Source organism: Pecten maximus, chromosome 2 (genome assembly GCF_902652985.1).
Source record: "Pecten maximus chromosome 2, xPecMax1.1, whole genome shotgun sequence".
Classification (NCBI taxonomy): domain Eukaryota; kingdom Metazoa; phylum Mollusca; class Bivalvia; order Pectinida; family Pectinidae; genus Pecten; species Pecten maximus.
The window spans coordinates 11,610,161-11,636,900 of record NC_047016.1 but is presented as its reverse complement, the minus strand read 5'-3'; the positions used below and the strand labels follow the sequence as shown (position 1 = coordinate 11,636,900).

Here is a 26,740-nt window from a genome sequence, read left to right as displayed (position 1 = left end):
TATTATATATCCTGTATGGTTTATAACTAACAGACATATTATATATCCTGTATGTTTTATACCTAACAGACATATTATATATCCTGTATGATTTATACCTAACAGACATATTATATATCCTGTATGATTTATACCTAACAGACATATTATATATCCTGTATGTTTTATACCTAACAGACATATTATATATCCTGTATGTTTTATACCTAACAGACATATTATATATCCTGTATGATTTATACCTAACAGACATATTATATATCCTGTATGATTTATACCTAACAGACATATTATATATCCTGTATGTTTTATATCTAACAGACATATTATATATCCTGTATGGTTTATACCTTACAGACATATTATATATCCTGTATGGTTTAGACTTTAAAATATGTTATGATACTGTTATCTAGAGGAAGGTATGCATGGCATTTCTACTCTTACCCAACTGAATATCAAGGCAGGAGGTCCTCCGAATAGAACCATCATCTGAAAAAAACATGATTCTTTATAAACCTGAATATTGTGTAAGCATTTATGAAATAGACACAAATGATAAAAAGCACATTAAGTTTGTAAGATTGAAAATTGATTTTTATAATTTGATTTAAACAGATTTTATTACTTTTTCAGCAATGAGATTAGGTTGTATGACTCATGACTAATTTTACTGCTAAAAAGACAATAAATGTTGAAATTAAGTAAAACAAGGCACCTCAAGTGATACAAATCCCTTTGTATATGTGTTCACTGAACTGTTACAACACTCGATCCCCCTATACATATCTATATTACTCTATTGTAAGAAATCACATGGTAAAATTTTAAACAGATCCTGACCTATATGACATAAACTTTCTTCCCCAGGGTAATCAAGATCTCACCTTTGAACAAAAGGTGAAAACTTTTGCCTACTTTGTATCATATACAATAAGGATACAAACTGTTTCTAGTAAACTTATTTACTTCTGTAACATCTTGTTAGTACAATACGGGTACAAACTGTTTCTAGTAATCTTATTTACTACATCATGTTAGTACAATAAGGATACAAACTGTTTCTAGTAAACTTATTTACTACATCTTGTTATTACAATAAGGATACAAACTGTTTCTAGTAATCTTATTTACTACATCTTGTTATTACAATAAGGATACAAACTGTTTCTAGTAATCTTTTTTACTACATCTTGTTATTACAATAAGGATACAAACTGTTTCTAGTAATCTTATTTACTTCTGTAACATCTTGTTATTACAATAAGGATACAAACTGTTTCTAGTAATCTTATTTACTTCTGTAACATCTTGTTATTACAATAAGGATACAAACTGTTTCTAGTAAACTTATTTACTACTGTAATATCGTGTTATTACAATAAGGATACAAACTGTTTCTAGTAAACTTATTTAATACATCTTGTTATTACAATAAGGATACAAACTGTTTCTAGTAAACTTATTTACTAATGTAATATCGTGTTATTACAATAAGGATACAAACTGTTTCTAGTAAACTTATTTACTACATCATGTTAGTGAAATCTTGGTTAATTCTCCTGATTAAGTCAGGGTACACAGAAACAATTGGCAACAACTTGTTTTCTTAATTCAATTGAATTTTTTAGTTGTACCAAGAGTATATAGGGCTATTTGAATAGCCCATCATCTGATGCTGATGAGCTTAAAAAGAAGTCATTAGAGCAATGACAATGACTTTCTATCAATATCCTTAACCTTCGCAGCCTAATACACAAACTTATTTGAGGTATACTCATACTTGACTAATGTTTTAAGTTTTATCCAAATATGGTTGAAAATTATGTTGCTAGGGTGATGACATAAGATTTGTCTATATGTAGTAACAACAACTCTGTCTTGGACATTAGCAGTATGAAACATGAATTTGTTCCAAGAATACTCATAATTGACTTAGGTATGAAGTTTGATTAAAATCTGATTGAAAATTAAGTTGCATGAGTGGTAACAAAGATTTTCTATAAATATAACAACAGTGACCTTGTCCTTGGCAGTCTGAAACACGTACTGATTTGAGGTATTCACATACATGACCAACAAATGAAGTTTGATTGAAATCTAATTAAAAATGAAGTCACCAGAGAATTAACAAGAGATCCCAGAGGGATCTTGGCGCCCACCATTGAATGTTCTTCATAGGTTCCATGTCAGATTGATCTTTTCTCTACTTTTCTCTTCTTCTAAGTCTTACTAGAATTTGAGAAAGATTCCTTCAGTACTTTCTGAGAAATAGCGATAACAAACTTCAATTGTCAAAATCCAAGATGGCTGCCTGTCGGCCATGTTGTTTTCTGACTGGTCTCAAAATGCAATATGCATAACTAGGCACCAAGGGGAACCTACATATGAAATTTGAGAATGATCCCTTCAGTACTTCCTCAGAAATAGTGATAACAAACTTCATTTGTCAAAATCAAAGATGGCTGCCTGTCGGCCATCTTGTTTTCTGATTGGTCTCAAAATGCAATATGCATAACTAGGCACCAAGGGGAACCTACATATGAAATTTGAGGAAGATCCCTTCTGTACTTTCTCAGAAATAGCGATAACAAACTTCAATTGTCAAAATCCAAGATGGCTGCCTGTCGGCCATCTTGTTTTCCGATCGGTCCCAAAATGCAATATGCATAATTAGGTACCAAGGGGAACCTACATATGAAATTTGAGAAAGATCCCTTCTGTACTTTCTCAGAAATAGCGATAACAAACTTCAATGGTCAAAATCAAAGATGGCTGCCTATCGGCCATCTTGTTTTCTGATTGGTCTCAAAATGCAATATGCATAACTAGGCACCAAGGGGAACCTACATATGAAATTTGAGAAGCTCCCTTCTGTACTTTTTCAGAAATAGCGATAACAAACTTCAATTGTCAAAATCCAAGATGGCTGCCTGTCGGCCATCTTGTTTTCTGATTGGTCCCAAAATGCAATATGCATAATAAGACACCAAGGGGAACCTACATATGAAATTTGAGAAAGATCCCTTCAGTACTTTCTCAGAAATAGCGATAACAAACTTCAATGGTCAAAATCCAAGATGGCTGCCTGTCGGCCATGTTGTTTTCCGATCAGTCCCAAAATGCAATATGCATAACTAGGCACCAAGGGGAACCTACATATGAAATTTGAGAAAGATCCCTTCAGTACTTTCTCAGAAATAGCGATAACAAACTTCAATGGTCAAAATCATCCAAGATGGCTGCCTGTCGGCCATGTTGTTTTCCGATCGGTCCCAACATGCAATATGCATAACTAGGCACCAAGGGGAACATACATATGAAATTTGAGAAAGATCCCTTCTGTACTTTCTCAGAAATAGCGATAACAAACTTCAATGGTCAAAATCCAAGATGGCTGCCTGTCGGCCATCTTGTTTTCCGATCGGTCCCAAAATGCAATATGCATAACAAGGCACCAAGGGGAACCTACATATGAAATTTGAGAAAGATCCCTTCTGTACTTTCTCAGAAATAGCGATAACAAACTTCAATGGTCAAAATCCAAGATGGCTGCCTGTCGGCCATCTTGTTTTCCGATCGGTCCCAAAATGCAATATGCATAACTAGGCACCAAGGGGAACCTACATATGAAATTTGAGAAAGATCCCTTCAGTACTTTCTCAGAAATAGCGATAACAAACTTCAATGGTCAAAATCCAAGATGGCTGCCTGTCGGCCATGTTGTTTTTCGATCGGTCCCAAAATGCAATATGCATAACTAGGCACCAAGAGGAACCTACATATGAAATTTGAGAAAGATCCCTTCAGTACTTTCTCAGAAATAGCGATAACAAACTTCAATGGTCAAAATCCAAGATGGCTGCCTGTCGGCCATCTTGTTTTCCGATCGGTCCCAAAATGCAATATGCATAACTAGGCACCAAGGGGAACCTACATATGAAATTTGAGAAAGATCCCTTCAGTACTTTCTCAGAAATAGCGATAACAAACTTCAATTGTCAAAATCCAAGATGGCTGCCTGTCGGCCATGTTGTTTTCTGATCGGTCCCAAAATGCAATATGCATAACTAGGCACCAAGGGGAACCTACATATGAAGTTTGAGAAAGATCTCTTCAGTACTTTCTGAGGATTAGCGATAACAAGAATTGTTTACGGACGGACGGAGGGACGGACGGAGGGACGGACGGACGGACGGACGACGGACCACGGACGCAGGGCGATTTGAATAGCCCACCATCTGATGATGGTGGGCTAATAAAAGGTGAACAAAGGCACACTAAATATAGCAATGGAGATTCCACTCAAAATAGCAACTGTCACTTACCGGAATAAATATAACAATGGAGATTCCACTAAAAATAGCGATTGTCACTTACCGGACTAAATACAGCAATGGAGAATCCACTCATGATAGTCATTGTCACTTACCGGACTAAATATAGCCATGGAGATTCCACTCAAAATGGACACTGTCACAAATGTGAAGACCATTCCTGATATCAAAGTATAGGCAATCTGAAAACGTAACCAAGGTTATGTTAAATTTTCAGTAATGGTCATCCTAATAAAAATCAGAAAGAAGGAATATGGACACTTGAATGTCCAAATGAATGTGAAGCACAAATAAACAAGATCCAAGAGGCAGCCCTATCATCATGTGATAATCATGTGATAATCATGTGATAATCATGTGATCATCAATGGTTCTACTATAGGTTTGTATTCTTCTGTATCTACTACTAGAGAGTAAGCAGAATCTATACAAATATAGACTCCACAGAGGACTTGGAATAATGTTGGCTGTCTGTTGGCCATTTTGTTTTTCAGAACAGACCTAAATCATATGAAATATGAAGAAGATCTGAGTAGTACTTCCTGAGAAATTATGATAGAAACTTAAAATATCACCCTTCAAGATGACCACCTAAATTAAGGACATTATAACAGCTGTTTATACTACAGGCTCACAAATGTCAACAGTTGTTTATACAACAGGCTCACAAATGTCAACAGTTGTTTATTCTACAGACTCACAAAGGTCAACAGTTGTTTATTCTACAGACTCACAAAGGTCAACAGTTGTTTATACTACAGGCTCACAAAGGTCAACAGTTGTTTATTCTACAGACTCACAAAGGTCAACAGTTGTTTATACTACAGACTCACAAAGGTCAATAGTTGTTTATTCTACAGGCTCACAAATGTCAACAGTTGTTTATACTACAGGCTCACAAAGGTCAACAGTTGTTTATTCTACAGACTCACAAAGGTCAACAGTTGTTTATACTACAAACTCACAAAGGTCAACAGTTGTTTATTCTACAGGCTCACAAATGTCAACAGTTGTTTATTCTACAGACTCACAAAGGTCAACAGTTGTTTATACTACAGGCTCACAAAGGTCAACAGTTGTTTATTCTACAGACTCACAAAGGTCAACAGTTGTTTATACTACAAACTCACAAAGGTCAACAGTTGTTTATTCTACAGGCTCACAAATGTCAACAGTTGTTTATTCTACAGGCTCACAAAGGTCAACAGTTGTTTATTCTACGTAGACTCACAAAGGTCAACAGTTGTTTATACTACAGGCTCACAAATGCCAACAGTTGTTTATTCTACAGGCTCACAAAGGTCAACAGTTGTTTATTCTACGTAGACTCACAAAGGTCAACAGTTGTTTATTCTACGTAGACTCACAAAGGTCAACAGTTGTTTATAATACAGACTCACAAAGGTCAACAGGTGTTTTTGTTATCTGACTCACTATATAAATGGATATTAACCAAATTTGACTGTTTTCCCAAAAGATGAATGCTAAAACATGCTACCCATGAACTGTTGCCCGGTCACGTGCTGCCCAATCGAACACGCCTAATAACAAATGTACAAATGACAGTGACTACACTACTTGTCGTCTGTTTGTAAACATCGGTTGACTTAAACATGACTTCTAGGTTTGAAGACATACACGATGACAGTCTTTTAAATCTCATAGAGAACAGAGACCCCCCCGATCCCCATACTACCAGTATGTAAATGTAATGTTTGAATAAGATTTTTAGATCAGTAAGCTTCTTACAGACACTATAACAAAATATAATGACATTTGTACTTCATACCATCAAATGATATTGAGACTCAATATATCTATATGATTTATAAATGCTATTGTGATAAAAGGAAGGATTGGTTAAATATTCCACACTCCAAGGTCATATAAAACAGTATACAAGTACTGGTACATACCTTTTCTTGGTGAATAAATATCTGCATCAAAATACTATGGGCACTAACTATTCCAATAAAGATCAATGGACTAGTATTGCCAACACCACTGAAATAAGCAATAAAAACTTTAATGAACATCATGTCTTACATTCACAGTCTGTCAAATGTAACAAGATTTTTTTGTATAACAGATCTCTATATCCCCTAAACATCTCACCATATAAGAGATCTCTATATCCCTAAACATCCTATGAAACAGATCTTTATATCCCCTAAACATCTCATTATATAACAGATCTCTATATCCCCTAAACATCTTATATAACATATCTCTATATCCCCTAAACATCTCATTATATAACAGATCTCTATATCCCCTAAACATCTCATTATATAACAGATCTCTATATCCCTAAACATCTCATCATATAACAGATCTTTATATCCCCTAAACATCTCATCATATCACAGATCTCTATATCCCTAAATATCTCATCATATCACAGATCTCTATATCCCCTAAATATCTCATCATATAACAGATCTCTATATCCCCTAAACATCTTATATCACAGATCTCTATATCCCCTAAACATCTCATTATATAACAGATCTCTATATCCCCTAAACATCTCATCATATCACAGATCTCTATATCCCCTAAACATCTCATTATATAACAGATCTCTATATCCCCTAAACATCTCATTATATAACAGATCTCTATATCCCTAAACATCTCATCATATAACAGATCTTTATATCCCCTAAACATCTCATCATATCACAGATCTCTATATCCCTAAATATCTCATCATATCACAGATCTCTATATCCCCTAAACATCTCATCATATAACAGATCTCTATATCCCCTAAACATCTTATATAACATATCTCTATATCCCCTAAACATCTCATTATATAACAGATCTCTATATCCCCTAAACATCTCATCATATAACAGATCTCTATATCCCCTAAACATCTCATTATATAACAGATCTCTATATCCCCTAAACATCTCATTATATAACAGATCTCTATATCCCTAAACATCTCATCATATAACAGATCTTTATATCCCCTAAACATCTCATCATATCACAGATCTCTATATCCCTAAATATCTCATCATATCACAGATCTCTATATCCCCTAAATATCTCATCATATAACAGATCTCTATATCCCCTAAACATCTTATATCACAGATCTCTATATCCCTAAATATCTCATCATATCACAGATCTCTATATCCCCTAAATATCTCATCATATAACAGATCTCTATATCCCCTAAACATCTTATATCACAGATCTCTATATCCCCTAAACATCTCATTATATAACAGATCTCTATATCCCCTAAACATCTCATCATATCACAGATCTCTATATCCCCTAAACATCTCATTATATCACAGATCTCTATATCCCCTAAACATCTCATTATATAACAGATCTCTATATCCCCTTAACATCTCATCATATCACATATCTCTATATCCCCTAAACATCTTATATCACAGCTCTCTATATCCCCTAAACATCTCATCATATAACAGATCTCTATATCCCCTAAACATCTCATCATATCACAGATCTCTATATCCCCTAAACATCTTATATAACAGATCTCTATATCCCCTAAACATCTCATTATATAACAGATCTCTATATCCCCTAAACATCTCACCATAACACAGATCTCTATATCCCCTTAACATCTCATCATATCACAGATCTCTATATCTCCTAAACATCTCATTATATAACAGATCTCTATATCCCCTAAACATCTCATCATATAACAGATCTCTATATCCCCTAAACATCTCATCATATCACAGATCTCTATATCCCCTAAACATCTCATCATATAACAGATCTCTATATCCCCTAAACATCTCATCATATCACAGATCTCTATATCCCCTAAACATCTTATATAACAGATCTTTATATCCCCTAAACATCTCATTATATAACATATCTCTTTATTCCCTAAACATCTCATCATAACATCATGTCCCCTAAACATCATGATCAGGGGATGATGACAGTACTTAAACAATACTGACCAGGCCAAAATCATTGCTGCATAGGAAAGTACTAAGGTCTGAAACAAGCAAAGATTTCATTGAATTATTAAGGTAACTGTTGGCCGATTTAAACAAGCAAAGGTTTTCATTGAATTATTAAGGTAACTGTTGGCCGATTTAAACAAGCAAAGGTTTTCATTGAATTATTAAGGTAACTGTTGGCCGATTTAAACAAGCAAAGGTTTTCATTGAATTATTAAGGTAACTGTTGGCCGATTTAAACAAGCAAAGGTTTTCATTGAATTATTAAGGTAACTGTTGGCCGATTTAAACAAGCAAAGGTTTTCATTGAATTATTAAGGTAACTGTTGGCAGATTTAAACAAGCAAAGGTTTTCATTGAATTATTGAGGTAACTGTTGGCCGATTTATACAAGCAAAGGTTTTGATTGATGAAAATAGATCAATTTAATGAAAGTTTTGTTAGGAAAAACACTTTGCCAGTCACACAGATCAGAGAGAACAGAACTGGCTATGAACACATGTTGATAGGCATGTACAATAATGTGCACCAGAGAAAACAAATAAATAGTAGTAGGTTGGAGTCAAAAATGTTAACTTACCAATACAATCATAAAGATGATACAAACTAGCTTATTCCGTCTCCTTAAGTCTTTTGTGATCCAGGCAACAACAATGACTCCACAACACAGACCTCTGTTTTTAAACAAAGAAATGATCCCAAATACATTAAAAAAAGATTCATTGGGCCTATATCGCTCACAAGCTTCTAAAGCAACATGGAAGTTTATTGAGGTCATTTGTGCAGATACTACATATAAGCTGATAACCACTTTATTTAAATGTATCAGGAAAATTAGTGTAGGCTAGGTTTATGCATTCAAATAATGCTGTAGCCCTTCATTCCAGCAGACTACTGGCTCAATATCAGGTCTATGTGTCTCTTTGTCATGAAGAAATTTTATTTCCAAGATTTTAGCATACATTGTAATTGATCCCTGTGACGTTGAATGTAGTTCAAGGTCATTCATGGTAGTCTTTTACCCCAGTATGATGCCACAGGCCCAATATCAGGTAACTGGGAATCTTGATTTATTAAGAAGAAGATTTTTTTTTAAAGATTTTAACCTATGACCTTGAATGTATGTGAACGTCATTCATTTGAACAAACATGGTAGTCTTTCACCTAAGCATGCTACAGACCCAATATCAAATTCACTTGCTTTTTTCAAGGAAGCTGAGAAACTTATTTCACCAGGAAAATGATTAGGGGTAATCAAGACTTAGTTTGTCATTGAAATGCATACATGTATAGTACATAAATTGGTACCACCACCAACGACTAACGAGCATTATGATTTGATTGTGTACTAACTAAAGTGGACTAAAGGAAGCCAAATCACTGTGTCATCAAAGTGGAACTGTCTGTTTACCATTACTAAACACACAGAGCTAGAAAGCCAGAGTTTCATGTCTAGTTTACATGACCACTAGTATTTGTTATTATGCAGAGGGCAAATACACACAAGATCAAGACATTACTGATAGATCGGGCGTCATCTTATGATGCAATATCAATTTCCTGAATACCGACCTTAGGAAAATGGTTAATGTTTAAATATATTTATCTTATTTAAGTAAGCCCTCTCTAGTTTGCGATGAAATATCGTGCCCCATAGGCAGAGAGGTGTAGTGACAGGCCTGTTACAGCTCAGTGCCAATGTCTGCACTGTGAAATGATATACAATGTATATGGTATACATTTGAAATCAGTGTAAGAACTTTATTTAATTAGTTTAATTTCATAAGGTCAGAATTTTATTGTTTCATTAACTTCCATAATATTAACACTGCTTCATAAAAACACTGTCATCTGTTATCCCCTCATCCAAACCAGTTCAAAAGGAACCGTTTTCCAATCCGAACCCTCTCTAAACCGGCCAAATATTCATATACCATGCATGATTGGTTTAGAGACATTCCACTGTAATTTGTTATATCCATGTGTATTGCAATACTCATATTTCAAAAGTAAACTACATTGTACTTTTCTCACTAAATGACATACATGTTCAATTTTAACTTCAATGTACAATGTTTCAATTGCATAATACTATGGGTGCACTGTTCATTAATGTAATTATCAACAGAAAATCAATTAATTGCTAAACTTAATACCAGACACTATATACCAAAACAAGTATATGAACATCTCCGTGATTATATATATAGTACACAGGTTGTTTCCTGTATGTGAGGATGAGTACATTACATACATGGATGCATTTCTTGGTCCAGAATTTCCTGAATCCAGCGAATATCTGAGGTAATCACTGAAAAATCAAAGTAAAAAGCTATTTAAGCAGTATCTGCAAAACAGAAATTCTCTATCTTTATCTTATCGGAAATAATATACTGAGAGTGCCTTTTGTTAACCTTCAATTCCTCCTTCTCCCTCAGTTCCCTCTCTCTGTTCCCACCTTTTACCACATCTGACATTCATCTTTCCCTTCCTCCCTCGGTTCCCTCTCTCTGTTCCCATCTTTACAACATCCTACATTCATCTTTCTCTTCCTCCCTCAGTTCCCACTCTCTGTTCTCATCTTTACAACATCTAACATTCATCTTTCCCTTCCTCCCTCAGTTCCCACTCTCTGTTCTCATCTTTACAACATCTAACATTCATCTTTCTCTTCCTCCCTCAGTTCCCACTCTCTGTTCTCATCTTTACAACATCTAACATTCATCTTTCTCTTCCTCCCTCAGTTCCCACTCTCTGTTCTCATCTTTACAACATCTAACATTCATCTTTCCCTTCCTCCCTCGGTTCCCTCTCTGTGTTCCTACCTTAACCACATCTGACATTCATCTTTCCCTTCCTTCAATGGTTCCCTCTCTCTGTTTCCATCTTTACAACATCGGACATTCATCTTTCTCTTCCTCCCTCGGTTCCCTCTCTCTGTTCCCACCTTTTACCACATCTGACATTCATCTTTCCCTTCCTCCCTCGGTTCCCTCTCTCTGTTCCCACCTTTACCAGATCTGACATTCATCTTTCCCTTCCTCCCTTGGTTCCCTCCCTCTGTTCCCATCTTTACCAGATCTGACATTCATCTTTCTCTTCCTCCCTCGATTCCCTCTCTCTGTTCTCATCTTTACAACATCTGACATTCATCTTTCTCTTCCTCCCTCGGTTCCCTCTCTCTGTTCCCATCTTTACCAGATCTGACATTCATCTTTCCCTTCCTCCCTTGGTTCCCTCTCTGTGACATCATTATATGATAATCACAGAAGGAGGCTGACTTACTTGCTATAGAATCCAGCGGAAGCTGCCAGTGCACTCACTGCCTGTACCAAGAGGATTAGGTAGATCTACAAAAACGTATACACCAGCTATATTAATACTGTATAACAAAATATACACCAGCTGTAGTAAATACTGTATAATAAAATATACACCAGCTGTAGTAAACACTGCATAACAACAACCTATAGCTGTAATAAACACTGTATAACAACAACCTATAGCTGTAGTAAACACTGCATAACAACAACCTATAGCTGTAGTAAATACTGTATAACAACAACCTATAGCTGTAGTAAACACTGCATAACAACAACCTATAGCTGTAGTAAATACTGTATAACAACAAAGTATATACCAGCTGTAGTAAATACTGTATAACAACAACGTATATACCAGCTGTAGTAAATACTGTATAACAACAATGTATACACCAGCTGTAGTAAATACTGTATAATAACAATGTATTACACCAGCTGTAGTAAATACTGTATAATAACAATGTATACACCAGCTGTAGTAAATACTGTATAACAACAACCTATAGCTGTAGTAAATACTGTATAACAACAAAGTATACACCAGCTGTAGTAAATACTGTATAACAACAATGTATACACCAGCTGTAGTAAATACTGTATAACAACAACGTATATACCAGCTGTAGTAAATACTGTATAAAAACAAAGTATACACCTGCTGTAGTAAATACTGTATAACAACAAAGTATACACCAGCTGCAGTAAATACTGTATAACAACAATGTATACACCAGCTGTAGTAAATACTGTATAACAACAATGTATACACCAGCTGTAGTAAATACTGTATAACAACAAAGTATACACCAGCTGTGGTAAACACTGTATAACAACAATGTATATACCAGCTGTAGTAAATACTGTATAACAACAACAATAAATACACCAGCTGTAGTAAATACTGTATAACAACAAAGTATACACCAGCTGTGGTAAATACTGTATAACAACAATGTATACACCAGCTGTAGTAAATACTGTATAACAACAAAGTATACACCAGCTGTAGTAAATACTGTATAACAACAAAGTATACACCAGCTGTAGTAAATACTGTATAACAACAAAGTATACACCAGCTGTAGTAAATACTGTATAATAACAAAGTATACACCAGCTGTGGTAAATACTGTATAACAACAATGTATACACCAGCTGTAGTAAATACTGTATAACAACAAAGTATACACCAGCTGTAGTAAATACTGTATAACAACAAAGTATACACCAGCTGTAGTAAATACTGTATAATAACAACGTATACACCAGCTGTAGTAAATACTGTATAACAACAAAGTATACACCAGCTGTAGTAAATACTGTATAACAACAACGTATATACCAGCTGTAGTAAATACTGTATAACAACAACGTATATACCAGCTGTAGTAAATACTGTATAACAACAAAGTATACACCAGCTGTAGTAAATACTGTATAACAACAACGTATATACCAGCTGTAGTAAATACTGTATATATAACAACAACGTATATACCAGCTGTAGTAAATACTGTATAACAACAAAGTATACACCAGCTGTAGTAAATACTGTATAACAACAACGTATACACCAGCTGTAGTAAATACTGTATAATAACAACGTATATACCAGCTGTAGTAAATACTGTATAACAACAACCTATAGCTGTAGTAAATACTGTATAACAACAAAGTATATACCAGCTGTAGTAAATACTGTATAACAACAACCTATAGCTGTAGTAAATACTGTATAACAACAAAGTATATACCAGCTGTAGTAAATACTGTATAACAACAATGTATATACCAGCTGTAGTAAATACTGTATAACAACAATGTATACACCAGCTGTAGTAAATACTGCATAACAACAACCTATAGCTGTAGTAAATACTGTATAACAACAAAGTATATACCAGCTGTAGTAAATACTGTATAACAACAACGTATATACCAGCTGTAGTAAATACTGTATAACAACAATGTATATACCAGCTGTAGTAAATACTGTATAACAACAATGTATATACCAGCTGTAGTAAATACTGTATAACAACAATGTATACACCAGCTGTAGTAAATACTGTATAACAACAATGTATACACCAGCTGTAGTAAATACTGTATAACAACAACGTATATACCAGCTGTAGTAAATACTGTATAATAACAATGTATATACCAGCTGTAGTAAATACTGTATAATAACAATGTATACACCAGCTGTAGTAAATACTGTATAACAACAATGTATACACCAGCTGTAGTAAATACTGTATAACAACAATGTATACACCAGCTGTAGTAAATACTGTATAACAACAATGTATACACCAGCTGTAGTAAATACTGTATAACAACAACGTATATACCAGCTGTAGTAAATACTGTATAACAACAACGTATATACCAGCTGTAGTAAATACTGTATAATAACAATGTATACACCAGCTGTAGTAAATACTGTATAACAACAACCTATAGCTGTAGTAAATACTGTATAACAACAAAGTATACACCAGCTGTAGTAAATATTGTATAATAACAACGTATACACCAGCTGTAGTAAATACTGTATAACAACAATGTATACACCAGCTGTAGTAAATACTGTATAACAACAATGTATATACCAGCTGTAGTAAATACTGTATAACAACAATAAATACACCAGCTGTAGTAAATACTGTATAACAACAAAGTATACACCAGCTGTAGTAAATACTGTATAACAACAAAGTATACACCAGCTGTAGTAAATACTGTATAATAACAATGTATACACCAGCTGTAGTAAATACTGTATAACAACAAAGTATACACCAGCTGTAGTAAATACTGTATAACAACAACCTATATCTGTAGTAAACACTGTATAACAACAATGTATACACCAGCTGTAGTAAATATTGCATAACAACAACGTATACACCAGCTGTAGTAAATACTGTATAACAACAATGTATACACCAGCTGTAGTAAATACTGTATAACAACAAAGTATACACCAGCTGTAGTAAATACTGTATAACAACAATGTATACACCAGCTGTAGTAAACACTGTATAACAACAATGTATACACCAGCTGTGGTAAATACTGTATAACAACAAAGTATACACCAGCTGTAGTAAATACTGTATAATAACAACGTATACACCAGCTGTAGTAAATACTGTATAACAACAATGTATACACCAGCTGTAGTAAATACTGTATAACAACAAAGTATACACCAGCTGTAGTAAATACTGTATAACAACAAAGTATACACCAGCTGTAGTGAATACTGTATAACAACAATGTATACACCAGCTGTAGTAAATACTGTATAATAACAAAGTATACACCAGCTGTAGTAAATACTGTATAACAACAACGTATACACCAGCTGTAGTAAATACTGTATAACAACAATGTATACACCAGCTGTAGTAAACACTGTATAACAACAATGTATACACCAGCTGTGGTAAATACTGTATAACAACAAAGTATACACCAGCTGTAGTAAATACTGTATAATAACAATGTATACACCAGCTGTAGTAAATACTGTATAACAACAATGTATACACCAGCTGTAGTAAATACTGTATAATAACAAAGTATACACCAGCTGTAGTAAATACTGTATAACAACAAAGTATACACCAGCTGTAGTAAATACTGTATAACAAGAAACGTTCATTGTGTAGAAACTTTCATTATTTTTTGTGGTTGCTATGGAGCCACAAATAGATAATTGTTATATTATTGTTGCATGGGCTTACCATGAATGTCTGCACCCACGAAATAATTTGAAAGCTCCAAACCAGGAATGAAAGTACACACCACTAACATCTCATGCTATGCAGATGTTTTTTAAAGAAGAGAAGACAGGTACTCCATAAAGGATATATATCGATGGCTGTTACATACGTAATTATATGTAAACATATATATGAATTGTCCAACAAAAATAACTAACCTACCACTAAAACACCTCTCAAAAAGTATTTAAACCTAAACACCCATGGTATTATCATATAGAAGTGATCCCTCATATAGTATATATATAGACCAAATGCAAGTGACAAACTAAAACACACTCACCTATAGTATGAGAATACAGACAAAAGTTACAAACCTGGGTGTTTTTTGTTGTATGTTTGGAAATAAAAGCGTCAGTATTTAAGTAGGTGAAATAAAAAAACATGTTTGTGAATTCAAACTTTACGTAAATGTAGCTAAACAAAACACATAGCCAAAGTCCAAAACATGTCGCAAGTTAAGAAAATGTAATAAACCAATTTAATTGCATTCATTGTACATGTGTAAACCCTATAAAATATATCACTTTCAATGAGTGCATGATAGATTGCAAAACTTAGAAATTTTCAACCCAAAACATGTCAAAGTGCGAAAAATAAAATTAATTTCATAGGAAATTTTATGAAACTCATCTCAAAGTTTGAATTTTTCTTGCAAAGGCTCACAGAAATAAAAATACTTAAGAAAATCAATCTGAAATAAAACCCTTTTTAATTTCCTACACATATAACAGCTAAAAACTACAATACACGTACAAATGTAGTTGTGAAAGATAATTAAAAACCGACTCACACATTGGAAAAAGCCAAGAATAACTTTCTTGTCCTTAAAAGATGGTGTGCAAGCATTTTGGTTCTGTGGCTGGCTTTGACCGGGGGCTGGATTAGGAGAATGGGTTCGGTCAGAATCCGGGGTGGGATTCGCAGCTGGACTTAGAGTACTTGGTTTTGGAAGGATTTGATTGGATTGGTGTGAGCTAGAGGATGGAGGCCTAACTATAAAGATGTCAGGTTCAGCACAGGCACCTCCAGCTGAAGGCCCCGGGGGTAGGGGCTGTGTGTCTACCGGTGGATAACTGAGATCATAGAAGTAAGGAGGGGGTGCATCACCTATAGAAATAAACAAAAAAGACAGTGTAAGCTATACAAAATGGCAACGAATAGGAATCAGAAACAGTGATGTATTTGCTTTCATGATTAGATAATTTTATTATTAATATATCACTCATTGTAAAGTTGTGGAATCACACAATGAGTGGTGTGATAATACAGTCTGGACAATACATTCACGATAAAATATACAGTCTGGACAATACATTCACGATAAAATGTACAGTCTGGACAATACATTCACGATCAAATGTACAGTCTGGACAATACATTCACTATAGAATGTACAGTCTGGACAATACATTCACTATAGAATGTACAGTCTGGACAATACATTCACGATAAAATGTACAGTCTGGACAATACATTCACGATAAAATGTACAGTCTGGACAATACATTCACTATAGAATGTACAGTCTGGACAATACATTCACTATAGAATGTACAGTCTGGACAATACATTCACTATAGAATGTACAGTCTGGACAATACATTCACTATAGAATGTACAGTCTGGACAATACATTCACGATAAAATGTACAGTCTGGACAATACATTCACGATAAAATGTACAGTCTGGACAATACATTCACGATAAAATGTACAGTCTAGACAATACATTCACGATAAAATGTACAGTCTGGACAATACATTCACGATAAAATGTACAGTCTGGACAATACATTCACGATATAATGTACAGTCTGGACAATACATTCACGATAAAATGTACAGTCAGGACAATACATTCACGATAAAATGTACAGTCAGGACAATACATTCACGATAAAATGTACAGTCAGGACAATACATTCACTATAAAATGTACAGTCTGGACAATACATTCATTATAAAATGTACAGTCTGGACAATACATTCACTATAGAATGTACAGTCTGGACAATACATTCACTATAGAATGTACAGTCTGGACAATACATTCACGATAAAATGTACAGTCTGGACAATACATTCACGATAAAATGTATGTTTGAGTATCATGTGCACAATGGGTGACCAAAATAAATGTATGTGATGGCTTCCATGTTTGATATAGACCTAGAAATTGACTACATGGAATGTTGGAAGGTTCAGAATTATATTGATAATAAAGGATTGTATACGTAGTTGTAATATATCCTACATCAAACTGGACGTAAACTGATCTATCTAGGATTTTAAGAGTGACTTGCATTTTGATTCAATGGGGCTCCATGAGACCTCATCATTTACTAGTACTCACCACTGAAAATTAAAATGTCAGGTGTCATCATATACCAAATATCCCCTTGATTATATGTTATGCAACAAAATAAACATCAAAACACAACAATTTACAAGGTGATTACACTGAATAAGATTATTCTACAATCAAAACCAATCAGCCAACAGAAACCTGTTCATGTATCTAGAGTGAAGGGACTTTGAATGCTGTAAGAAGAGAAACAGTCTATTTGAAATACATCAACCTGAATTTACCTGTAATTTTACCTTTTATGAAGTATTATTAATTTAAAGCTTTGGGAAGTATGAGGCCTTAACGCCAACATGGATGACATACACGGGCACTCGGACATGAATGACGTCAACAACACCGCTATATCAGAACCCTATATTCGCCGTCATCACCCAAAACAGCGCAAGATAATGAACAATTTGTAAACATCGATATGAAAGAAATAGAAAGTTACATTGAAAACAAAAAAATGAAAATACCATGATATACCATTTGTATGAAAAAAACATTGCATGATATCGCTCTTGTCAAGAAATCTTTAGCTATGAAGGAACGAGTCTATAGAGACTTACACAACATTCCACATGATGAATTAGATTCATTACTAGGCCAATTTTGATTGCAGTCTGAAAAAAGGACGGCGGGGAATATGAACCTACCTCTCTAAGATCTATTATAGGCAGTGTAGACAGAAAATTACAGAGACAAAAATACGGTCACAACATTATGAATGAGAATCCCAAAGAATTCTGTCTGACGCAAGAGGCATAGTCAGCAAAACTACACAGGGCCCTGAGAAAAGTTAGGGTCTGAGGTAATAAAATAAGGTATTTGAAATTGAATTTTAGAGTCAGACAGCTACATTTGTATCAAATAAAATGTCTTAATCTGGTTATTCCTATTCTATATATATATTTAAGAAAACATATAACATATTTATCTGCTGAAAACTTTCCAATAGCTGAGTATAGTTCTTTCCCTATTTCTTAAATGTTTGTGGAAGATTATTGATATACTTCTGAATCAATAAAGCTGATTGTAAACTTTGAAAAAAATCAACTGAAGGACGAATCAGTCTATTAACAGTTACATGATGTACACAGCCTAAGTTTTTTTTTATTTATGAATTATGTACTAAGATGTTAAATAGGCCTAACAAACATCTATCTTATGACCTCTAGTAACATCAAAATAAGTGGGCACAAAAATGTCAAATCCATTATTAATTACAGTGCCATCACTGAGAATCAACAAGGAAACTACTCTAATATACTATCTACCCACCATAGTTCAAACATGTGTCCAAATCCTTGTCCAGTAAGTTCTAATTCCTCAAATGCTAACGTTAATCCGGCCGGTACTGAATGTCCAGTATCTGAATGTCTATATGTCAGGGAATTAATTATATCCCTCAATGACTTGAACAAATGTTGGAAATTACTATGTTCATTTTTCTTTCTGTCAAGTTCAATCCAGTGAGATGAAGAAGTCATTGGCTCAGCTGAAAAAGTTGGGAACTATATTTTTCCCGTGGAATACTTTAAAGCTTAATTACGTCATCTGACCTAGTTTCACTTAAAAAGCTAATTGCATGTTTTCGTGCGCCAAAGAGTGTCAGAAAGCAACATTGTTCAGGTGAACATTTTAGGAACATCTTTGAATTAAATGTTAATGTCATGAGTGGTACAGGATAAAGAGACTCTGGGCAGAAAGACAAAAGTGGCTTGCCACTTTCTTTCTTTACCCTCGCCAAAATACAGTTTATATTTTAAGCCACTGACCATGTATTCTCTATATCATGGGTGTCTGTGCAATAGTCCAGAACATTTGACACAATTAAGATACTGGTAATCGGGCTGATGTTCTATATTGCACAAGGTCAAAGGCCGATTGCAATAGAACATCGGCCAATAACCAGTACTGAGGGTGAAATATCCTGGACTATTACACAGACACCCATGATATACTTGTTTTATTACATAATCACTAAAACACACCTAGAATCACTGAAATCTCAACTTTGCTATAGGCCTAGAAGATTGTTGTCTGGTAGTGTTGACATCTGACATATCATGATCAGTGATAAGCTTGAAAGGGAAGGACTAAATTCTGAAATGTCACACAGTGTTCAATAGTTAGCACATGACCATGCAATATTCATTTTAACAGTTCAATAGTTCAAATTATAGCTATGTGTATAGTTAAGGAAAATCAAACATATTATTTAACAAAAAACACTATAACACCACACATTCAGTAATATTGTCATTGAGCAACATAGATTATGCAATTCAATTGTACTAAACTTCACAATTGTGTAATTGTGTGCAACACACAATTGCACATCTGTATTGACGATATCAGCACGATATTCCGACAAAGTGTTCACAACATTTTTTTTGCTTAATTTGGTATGTTGTGTAATCCCACAACAGTACATATATTCAATAAAGTTCAATTACAACAGGTTTAAATATCTATAACCTTCAGGTGAACAACACACAACAGTATATATACGACCTAGCTAGCTTCCGTCAAGGTAGCAATATATACTATCGAAAGTATCCTATCTCCTCATCAGGTACATACATTACAAATCAATAAATACAAGTTCCATTTGACATAAAGGTGTCTGTTTGTCTCTGAATGGCTTGTAATCAATAACTTGTAACTGTAAGAGAAATGATTGTAAGCAGGATCAATTACCAAAGGGTTGTCTGTAAAATTGTAACCTTGCCACAAATGATGAATAAATTGTACCTCGATCTCCACCAAGACAGTTTTATCATAAAGATTATTGCACTTTCAAACACATTACATAATCACTGGAGTAAATCTAATTTAAATTAGACTTGTAATTTCCGCACCTCTACAATACTTTACGATACACTTCAATACAAGATCTAATGATACCCTGTAGAAGGTCATCTCAGCATGACCTTTGAGCTTCAAATATAAGCCTACAAAAACTGGTCAATGACGTCATTAATCAACCAATGACAAAGAGTTTTATACGAGCCTTCGGTTGCGTCTCCTTAGTATTTGCAATTCAATTCAGCGTTTGATCTGAAATACATGTACACAAAATTTCGCAAACATAACTGCATTATGTTAATGGCCATGGTAATGAAAAATATTGTTAATCCTCTGGACGTTTTTAATATTGAAAGAAGAACAGAAAACGATTAAACAATATCTCGTTGACAGGACAGATGTACATGTGTTGCCAACTGAATTTCGAAAATCCTTACTGTACACATTATAATTATACAGTAATCCCTTTCAAACTTTTTTTTCACAACACTGTTGCCTTCACTGTCTATCTCTTGCATGCATGATGATGGAAAAACCAAACGGACAGAAAACGTTTGTTAAATTATTAATTTGTTGAGGTATCTTGGTGAGCTGAAGTATTTGAAGACATGTTGTTTACTGTTGCTATCGAAAGGAATCGGAATACCTCAGGAATTCTATGTAAGTATTCGTACTTCCAAAGAATGAAATTTAAATCACACCGACAATTTCATAGACAGTGCGTTGATTGGCTGAGCTCCAATTAAGGTCATTCTGAGATGACCTTCTAAGGGGTATCATTAGATCTTGTATTGCAGTGTATCGCAGAGCGGAGGAGTGGAAATTACAAGTCTAATTTTGATTAGATTGCATTGGAGTATAAGATATTATGAAGAGTTATATAGATTACTTACTCTGAAAGTTTACTGGTGTCTGTGGGTAATATGATCCTGATGTTATCACTTCATCATAAGATGGTGGTGGAGCTGAGGGAACACTGGTCATTGTCTAAAACACAAACAGTTATAAAGATATCACAAAGGAGTTACAGCTGTTTTAACTGTATAATAACTTTATTGTATTTACAATTAAAATAATGACAACAATACTAGAATAAGAACAAGAGGCCCATGGGGCCTGTATCGCTCACCTGGTTGAATTAGACCAAATGTCAAAATAATGTTCATATTCAATTTGTTTTATTTGTAAATCTCAAACAATGCTATATATGGTTATAGTGTGGGAATCGGAACTGCGATAAAGATTAATGAAGTCCAGACTATCTAAGGTCTGAAACTCCTCAAGAATTGTTTTTAGAACATGCATTCATCACTTTATTACTAGTAGCAATTTAAAGGAATTACCTCTATTTCCCCTATTGGGCCCCGCCCCTTTGGCCCCTTTGGGGTCAGAGTCACCATTTATGCAAAATCTGTTCCCCTTCCTCCAAGGATGCTTCTGACCAAATTGGGTTCAAATCCATTCATAACTTAATAACTAGTAGCGATTTAAAGGAATTACCTCTATTTCCCCTATTGGGCCCCTCGGGGGTCAGAGTCACCATTTATGCAAAATCTGTTCCCCTCCCCCCAAGGATGTTTCTGACCAAATTGGGTTCAAATCCATTCATAACTTTACGACTAGTAGCGATTTAAAGGAATTACCTCTATTTCCCCTATTGGGCCCCGCCCCTTTGGCCCCTTTGGGGTCAGAGCCACCATTTATGCAAAATCTGTTCCCCTTCCCCCAAGGATGTTTCTGACCAAATTGGGTTAAATCCATTCATAACTTTATGACTAGTAGCGATTTAAAGGAATTACCTCTATTTCCCCTATTGGGCCCCGCCCCTTTGGGGTCAGAGCCACCATTTATGCAAAATCTGTTCCCCTTCCCCGAAGGATGTTTCTGACCAAATTGGGTTCAAATCCATTCATAACTTAATAACTAGTAGCGATTTAAAGGAATTACCTGTATTTCCCCTATTGGGCCCCGCCCCTTTGGCCCCTCGGGGGTCAGAGTCACCATTTATGCAAAATCTGTTCCCCTACCCCCAAGGATGTTTCTGACCAAATTGGGTTCAAATCCATTCATAACTTTATGACGAGTAGCGATTCAAAGAAATTACCTCTATTTCCTGTATTGGGCCCCGCCCCTTTGGCCCCTCGGGGGTCAGAGTCACCATTCATGCAAAATCTGTTCCCCTTCCCCCCAAGGACATTTCTGACTAAATTTGGTTCAAATCCATTCATAACTTTATGCATGACTAGCAGCGATTTAAAGGAATTACCTCTATTTCCCCTATTGGGCCCCGCCCCTTTGGCCCCTCGCGGGTCAGAGTCACCATTTATGCAAAATCTGTTCCCCTTCCCCCAAGGATGTTTCAGACCAAATTGGGTTCAAATCCATTCATAACTTTATGACTAGTAGCGATTTAAATGAATTACCTCCATTTCCCATATTGGGCCCTGCCCCTTTGGCCCCTCGGGGGTCAGAGCCACCATTTATGCAAAATCTGTTCCACTTCCCCCAAGGATGTTTCTGACCAAATTGGGTTCAAATCCATTCATAACTTCATGACTAGTAGCGATTTAAAGGAATTACCTCTATTTCCCCTATTGGGCCCCGCTCCTTTGGCCCCTCGAGGGTCAGAGTCACCATTTATGCAAAATCTGTTCCCCTTCCCCCAAGGACATTTCTGACTAAATTTGGTTCAAATCCATTCATAACTTTATGACTAGTAGCGATTCAGAGGAATTACCTCTATTTCCCCTATTGGGCCCCGCCCCTTTGGCCCCTCGGGGGTCAGAGTCACCATTTATGCAAAATCTGTTCCCCTTCCCCCAAGGATGTTTCAGACCAAATTGGGTTCAAATCCATTCATAACTTTATGACTAGTAGCGATTTAAAGGAATTACCTCTATTTCCCCTATTGGGCCCCGCCCCTTTGGCCCCTCGGGGGTCAGAGTCACCATTTATGCAAAATCTGTTCCCCTTCTGCCAAGGATGTTTCTGGCCAAATTTGGTCAAAATCCAGTTAGAACTTTTTGACTAGTAGCGATTTGAAGCAAATGTTGACGACGACGGACGGACGACGGACGGACGACGGACGGACGGACGACAGACGACGGACGGACGACGGACGCTGCGCTATGACATAAGCTCACCGGACCTTCGGTCCAGGTGAGCTAAAAACATGTACTAAAATGACATTATATCTTTAAGGCACCATTATACAAATCAACTGTACCTGTGTGTTATGTAGTGATATAATTACACAACAACTGTACCTGGGTGTTATGTAGCGATATAACTACACAACAACTGTACCTGGGTGTTATGTAGTGCTGTACACAACAACTGTACCTGGGTGTTATATAGTGATATAACTACACAACAACTGTACCTGGGTGTTATGTAGTGATATAATTACACAACAACTGTACCTGGATGTTATGTAGCGATATAATTACACAACAACTGTACCTGGGTGTTATATAGTGATATAATTACACAACAACTGTACCTGGGTGTTATGTAGCGATATAATTACACAACAACTATACCTGGGTGTTATATAGCGATATAATTACACAACAACTGTACCTGGGTGTTATATAGCGATATAATTACACAACAACTGTACCTGGGTGTTATGTAGCGATATAATTACACAACAACTGTACCTGGGTGTTATATAGTATAATTACACAACAACTGTACCTGGGTGTTATGTAGTGATATAATTAGACAACAACTGTACCTGGGTGTTATGTAGTGCTGTACACAACAACTGTACCTGGGTGTTATATTGTGATATAACTACACAACAACTGTACCTGGATGTTATGTAGCGATATAATTACACAACAACTGTACCTGGGTGTTATGTAGTGATATAAATATAATTACACAACAACTGTACCTGGGTGTTATGTAGTGCTGTACACAACAACTGTACCTGGGTGTTATATAGTGATATAACTACACAACAACTGTACCTGGGTGTTATGTAGCGATATAACTACACAACAACTGTACCTGGGTGTTATGTAGCGATATAATTACACAACAACTGTACCTGGGTGTTATATAGTGATATAATTACACAACAACTGTACCTGGGTGTTATGTAGTGATATAATTACACAACAACTGTACCTGGGTGTTATGTAGTGATATAATTACACAACAACTGTACCTGGGTGTTATGTAGTGATATAATTACACAACAGCGATCAGCCCTTTTCAGTTACATTTGTATTGGAACTGTATAGGCTAGAAACTAATACTGACAGAAAAATTTCAAATGAATTTTAAGATACTTAACATTAGATTTTGAAAAAAGTACTTGATCTGGTTCCCTATGGCAGTGTAGCAGGCCGAGTTTTAATTGTGAATACTGATATAGTTCAATATATGGTCACCTCCTAGCTTCGGGCTAGCGTGAATTTCCCTTTAGCTCAGTCGGTAGAGCGGCAGACCAGTAAGCCAAGGGTTGCAGGTTCTATCCCAGCTGGCTACACACTACGCATGCTACTCATTGAACATTTACATTGGTGCCGCAGACCACTCCAAATGAAAGCAAGAGGCTTCCTTGGGGATAGAACCTGAGTTTGTGTTCGACGGCGAACACATTTGAAGGAGGGAGTAGCAGGCTGGTTTTAATCTTAATACTTTACATAGTTGTATGTACGCCTTCTAGCTTCAGGCTAGGGGGAATTTCCCTTTAGCTCATGATCAGTCGGTAGCACGCCAGACCAGTAATTATAAGCAGAGGGTCACAGGTTCGATCCTGGATGGCTGCACACTACTACTCCTTGAACTTTTACAGCAGAATTATCAAAGAAGTATAGATATACATTCTCATCAAACAGTCTGCATGTAATTTTCATACATGTACTTTTGATAAATTCATTAATGCCCTACAGTATTTTATTTTGTTAAAGAGTACACTTTATAACTTTGCTGATGATAATTCAGAGGAACCCACTTATTTGTATAAACCGCTTATTTGAATATCCCGCTTATTTGCATAGAATTCTCAGGTCCCGATTTTTTTCTTCTTTATCTTTGTATTTTAATCCCAGACTCCATGCGTATGGTGGCCTCATGGTTGCTGACTGATGGAAAGCTTTCTATGTTTTCATCCTGTGTAATTAAACTGTCAGCTGCATGCAATGCTGCTTCCTATGTTTTTGTGCTTTTATCTTTCAATTTTGATTTATTAGAACTGATAGGTAAATATGTCTGTAATTTTATCAGTGTGGAGCGTGGTCAATTGTGTCAACGACGCAGTGGACTCCGCTAGAATGGATATAACCAACACATAAGCTGACCGGGCCCTTGACATGGTTGAGCAAGCTACCGGGAAACTGGACTAACATCATATTATGTTGCTAAAATTTGTGATCATCTTAAAACTTAGCCTGAGTTTCCTCTGGCCCTGCATGTCACCATGTCTGTCACACATGCATACGGTGTCATGCAGGGACAGAGGAAACTCAGGCTACTTACTAGAAATTCTACTGAACTATTTTATAAATTTAGGTATATATCATATAATTTTATGCAAACTGTTTACTGCAATTATATTATGTACAAGTTTATTTTATTAATATTCTACTGGAACGGTTAATTGTACAGTTTTACTCCTCTTTGTTGAAATACAAGCTTTTGAAGCTTACGGTCTTTATATTCGACAATAAATAAAGCTGCTTGTATATATTGTATGTGGATTGGATTAGGCATAATTTAAGTTACTGCAATAGGCTTCAAGTTAGTTATACGACGTACGTATGAGGCTATAAGCTTACACTATGAAAGAATTACAAACATTTCACAAACTTTCGAGCCCGATTAGGTCCAATTCCTCTCGTTATCATGGCATTTCCCTGCACTGGTATATCGTACAAATTGTCAAAAGTTAGACATTCCATTTACCTCGTCAAGCCAGACTCCCTTAGGCCAGCGATATCTTCGTTGTGTTCCCAAACTAATGTCAGGCCTTGTTGTTCTTTACGCTTCGGTATTCGGGTATCACATTTCGCAAATGAATCTCAACCAATCAAAGATAACATATTTTTAGAATTGGTCTAACACCACCATCGGAATTCATCGCGTGTTATCGGCTACAAAGTTACCCGTTGTGTAATTTTTA

General features: G+C 35.5%; 1 protein-coding gene across 2 annotated transcripts in view; it reads right to left on the bottom strand.

Moving 5' to 3' along the window:
* The window catches only part of LOC117317657 (protein lifeguard 1-like), a 36,364-nt gene extending 9,700 nt beyond the window's left edge, over positions 1–26,664 (bottom strand). The window contains exons 1-10 of one of the 2 annotated variants that reach the window (XM_033872527.1): positions 26,524–26,664; positions 21,498–21,591; positions 16,234–16,550; positions 11,606–11,670; positions 10,575–10,631; positions 8,901–8,994; positions 8,318–8,355; positions 6,254–6,341; positions 4,433–4,519; positions 448–492 (exon numbers count right to left, since the gene is read on the bottom strand). In XM_033872527.1, coding sequence (XP_033728418.1) covers positions 448–492; positions 4,433–4,519; positions 6,254–6,341; positions 8,318–8,355; positions 8,901–8,994; positions 10,575–10,631; positions 11,606–11,670; positions 16,234–16,550; positions 21,498–21,588 — 882 coding nt within the window. In that variant the 5' untranslated portion in view covers positions 21,589–21,591; positions 26,524–26,664. The other variant, XM_033872535.1, reaches the window with a different exon arrangement.
* Positions 26,665–26,740: the final 76 nt, after the last annotated feature.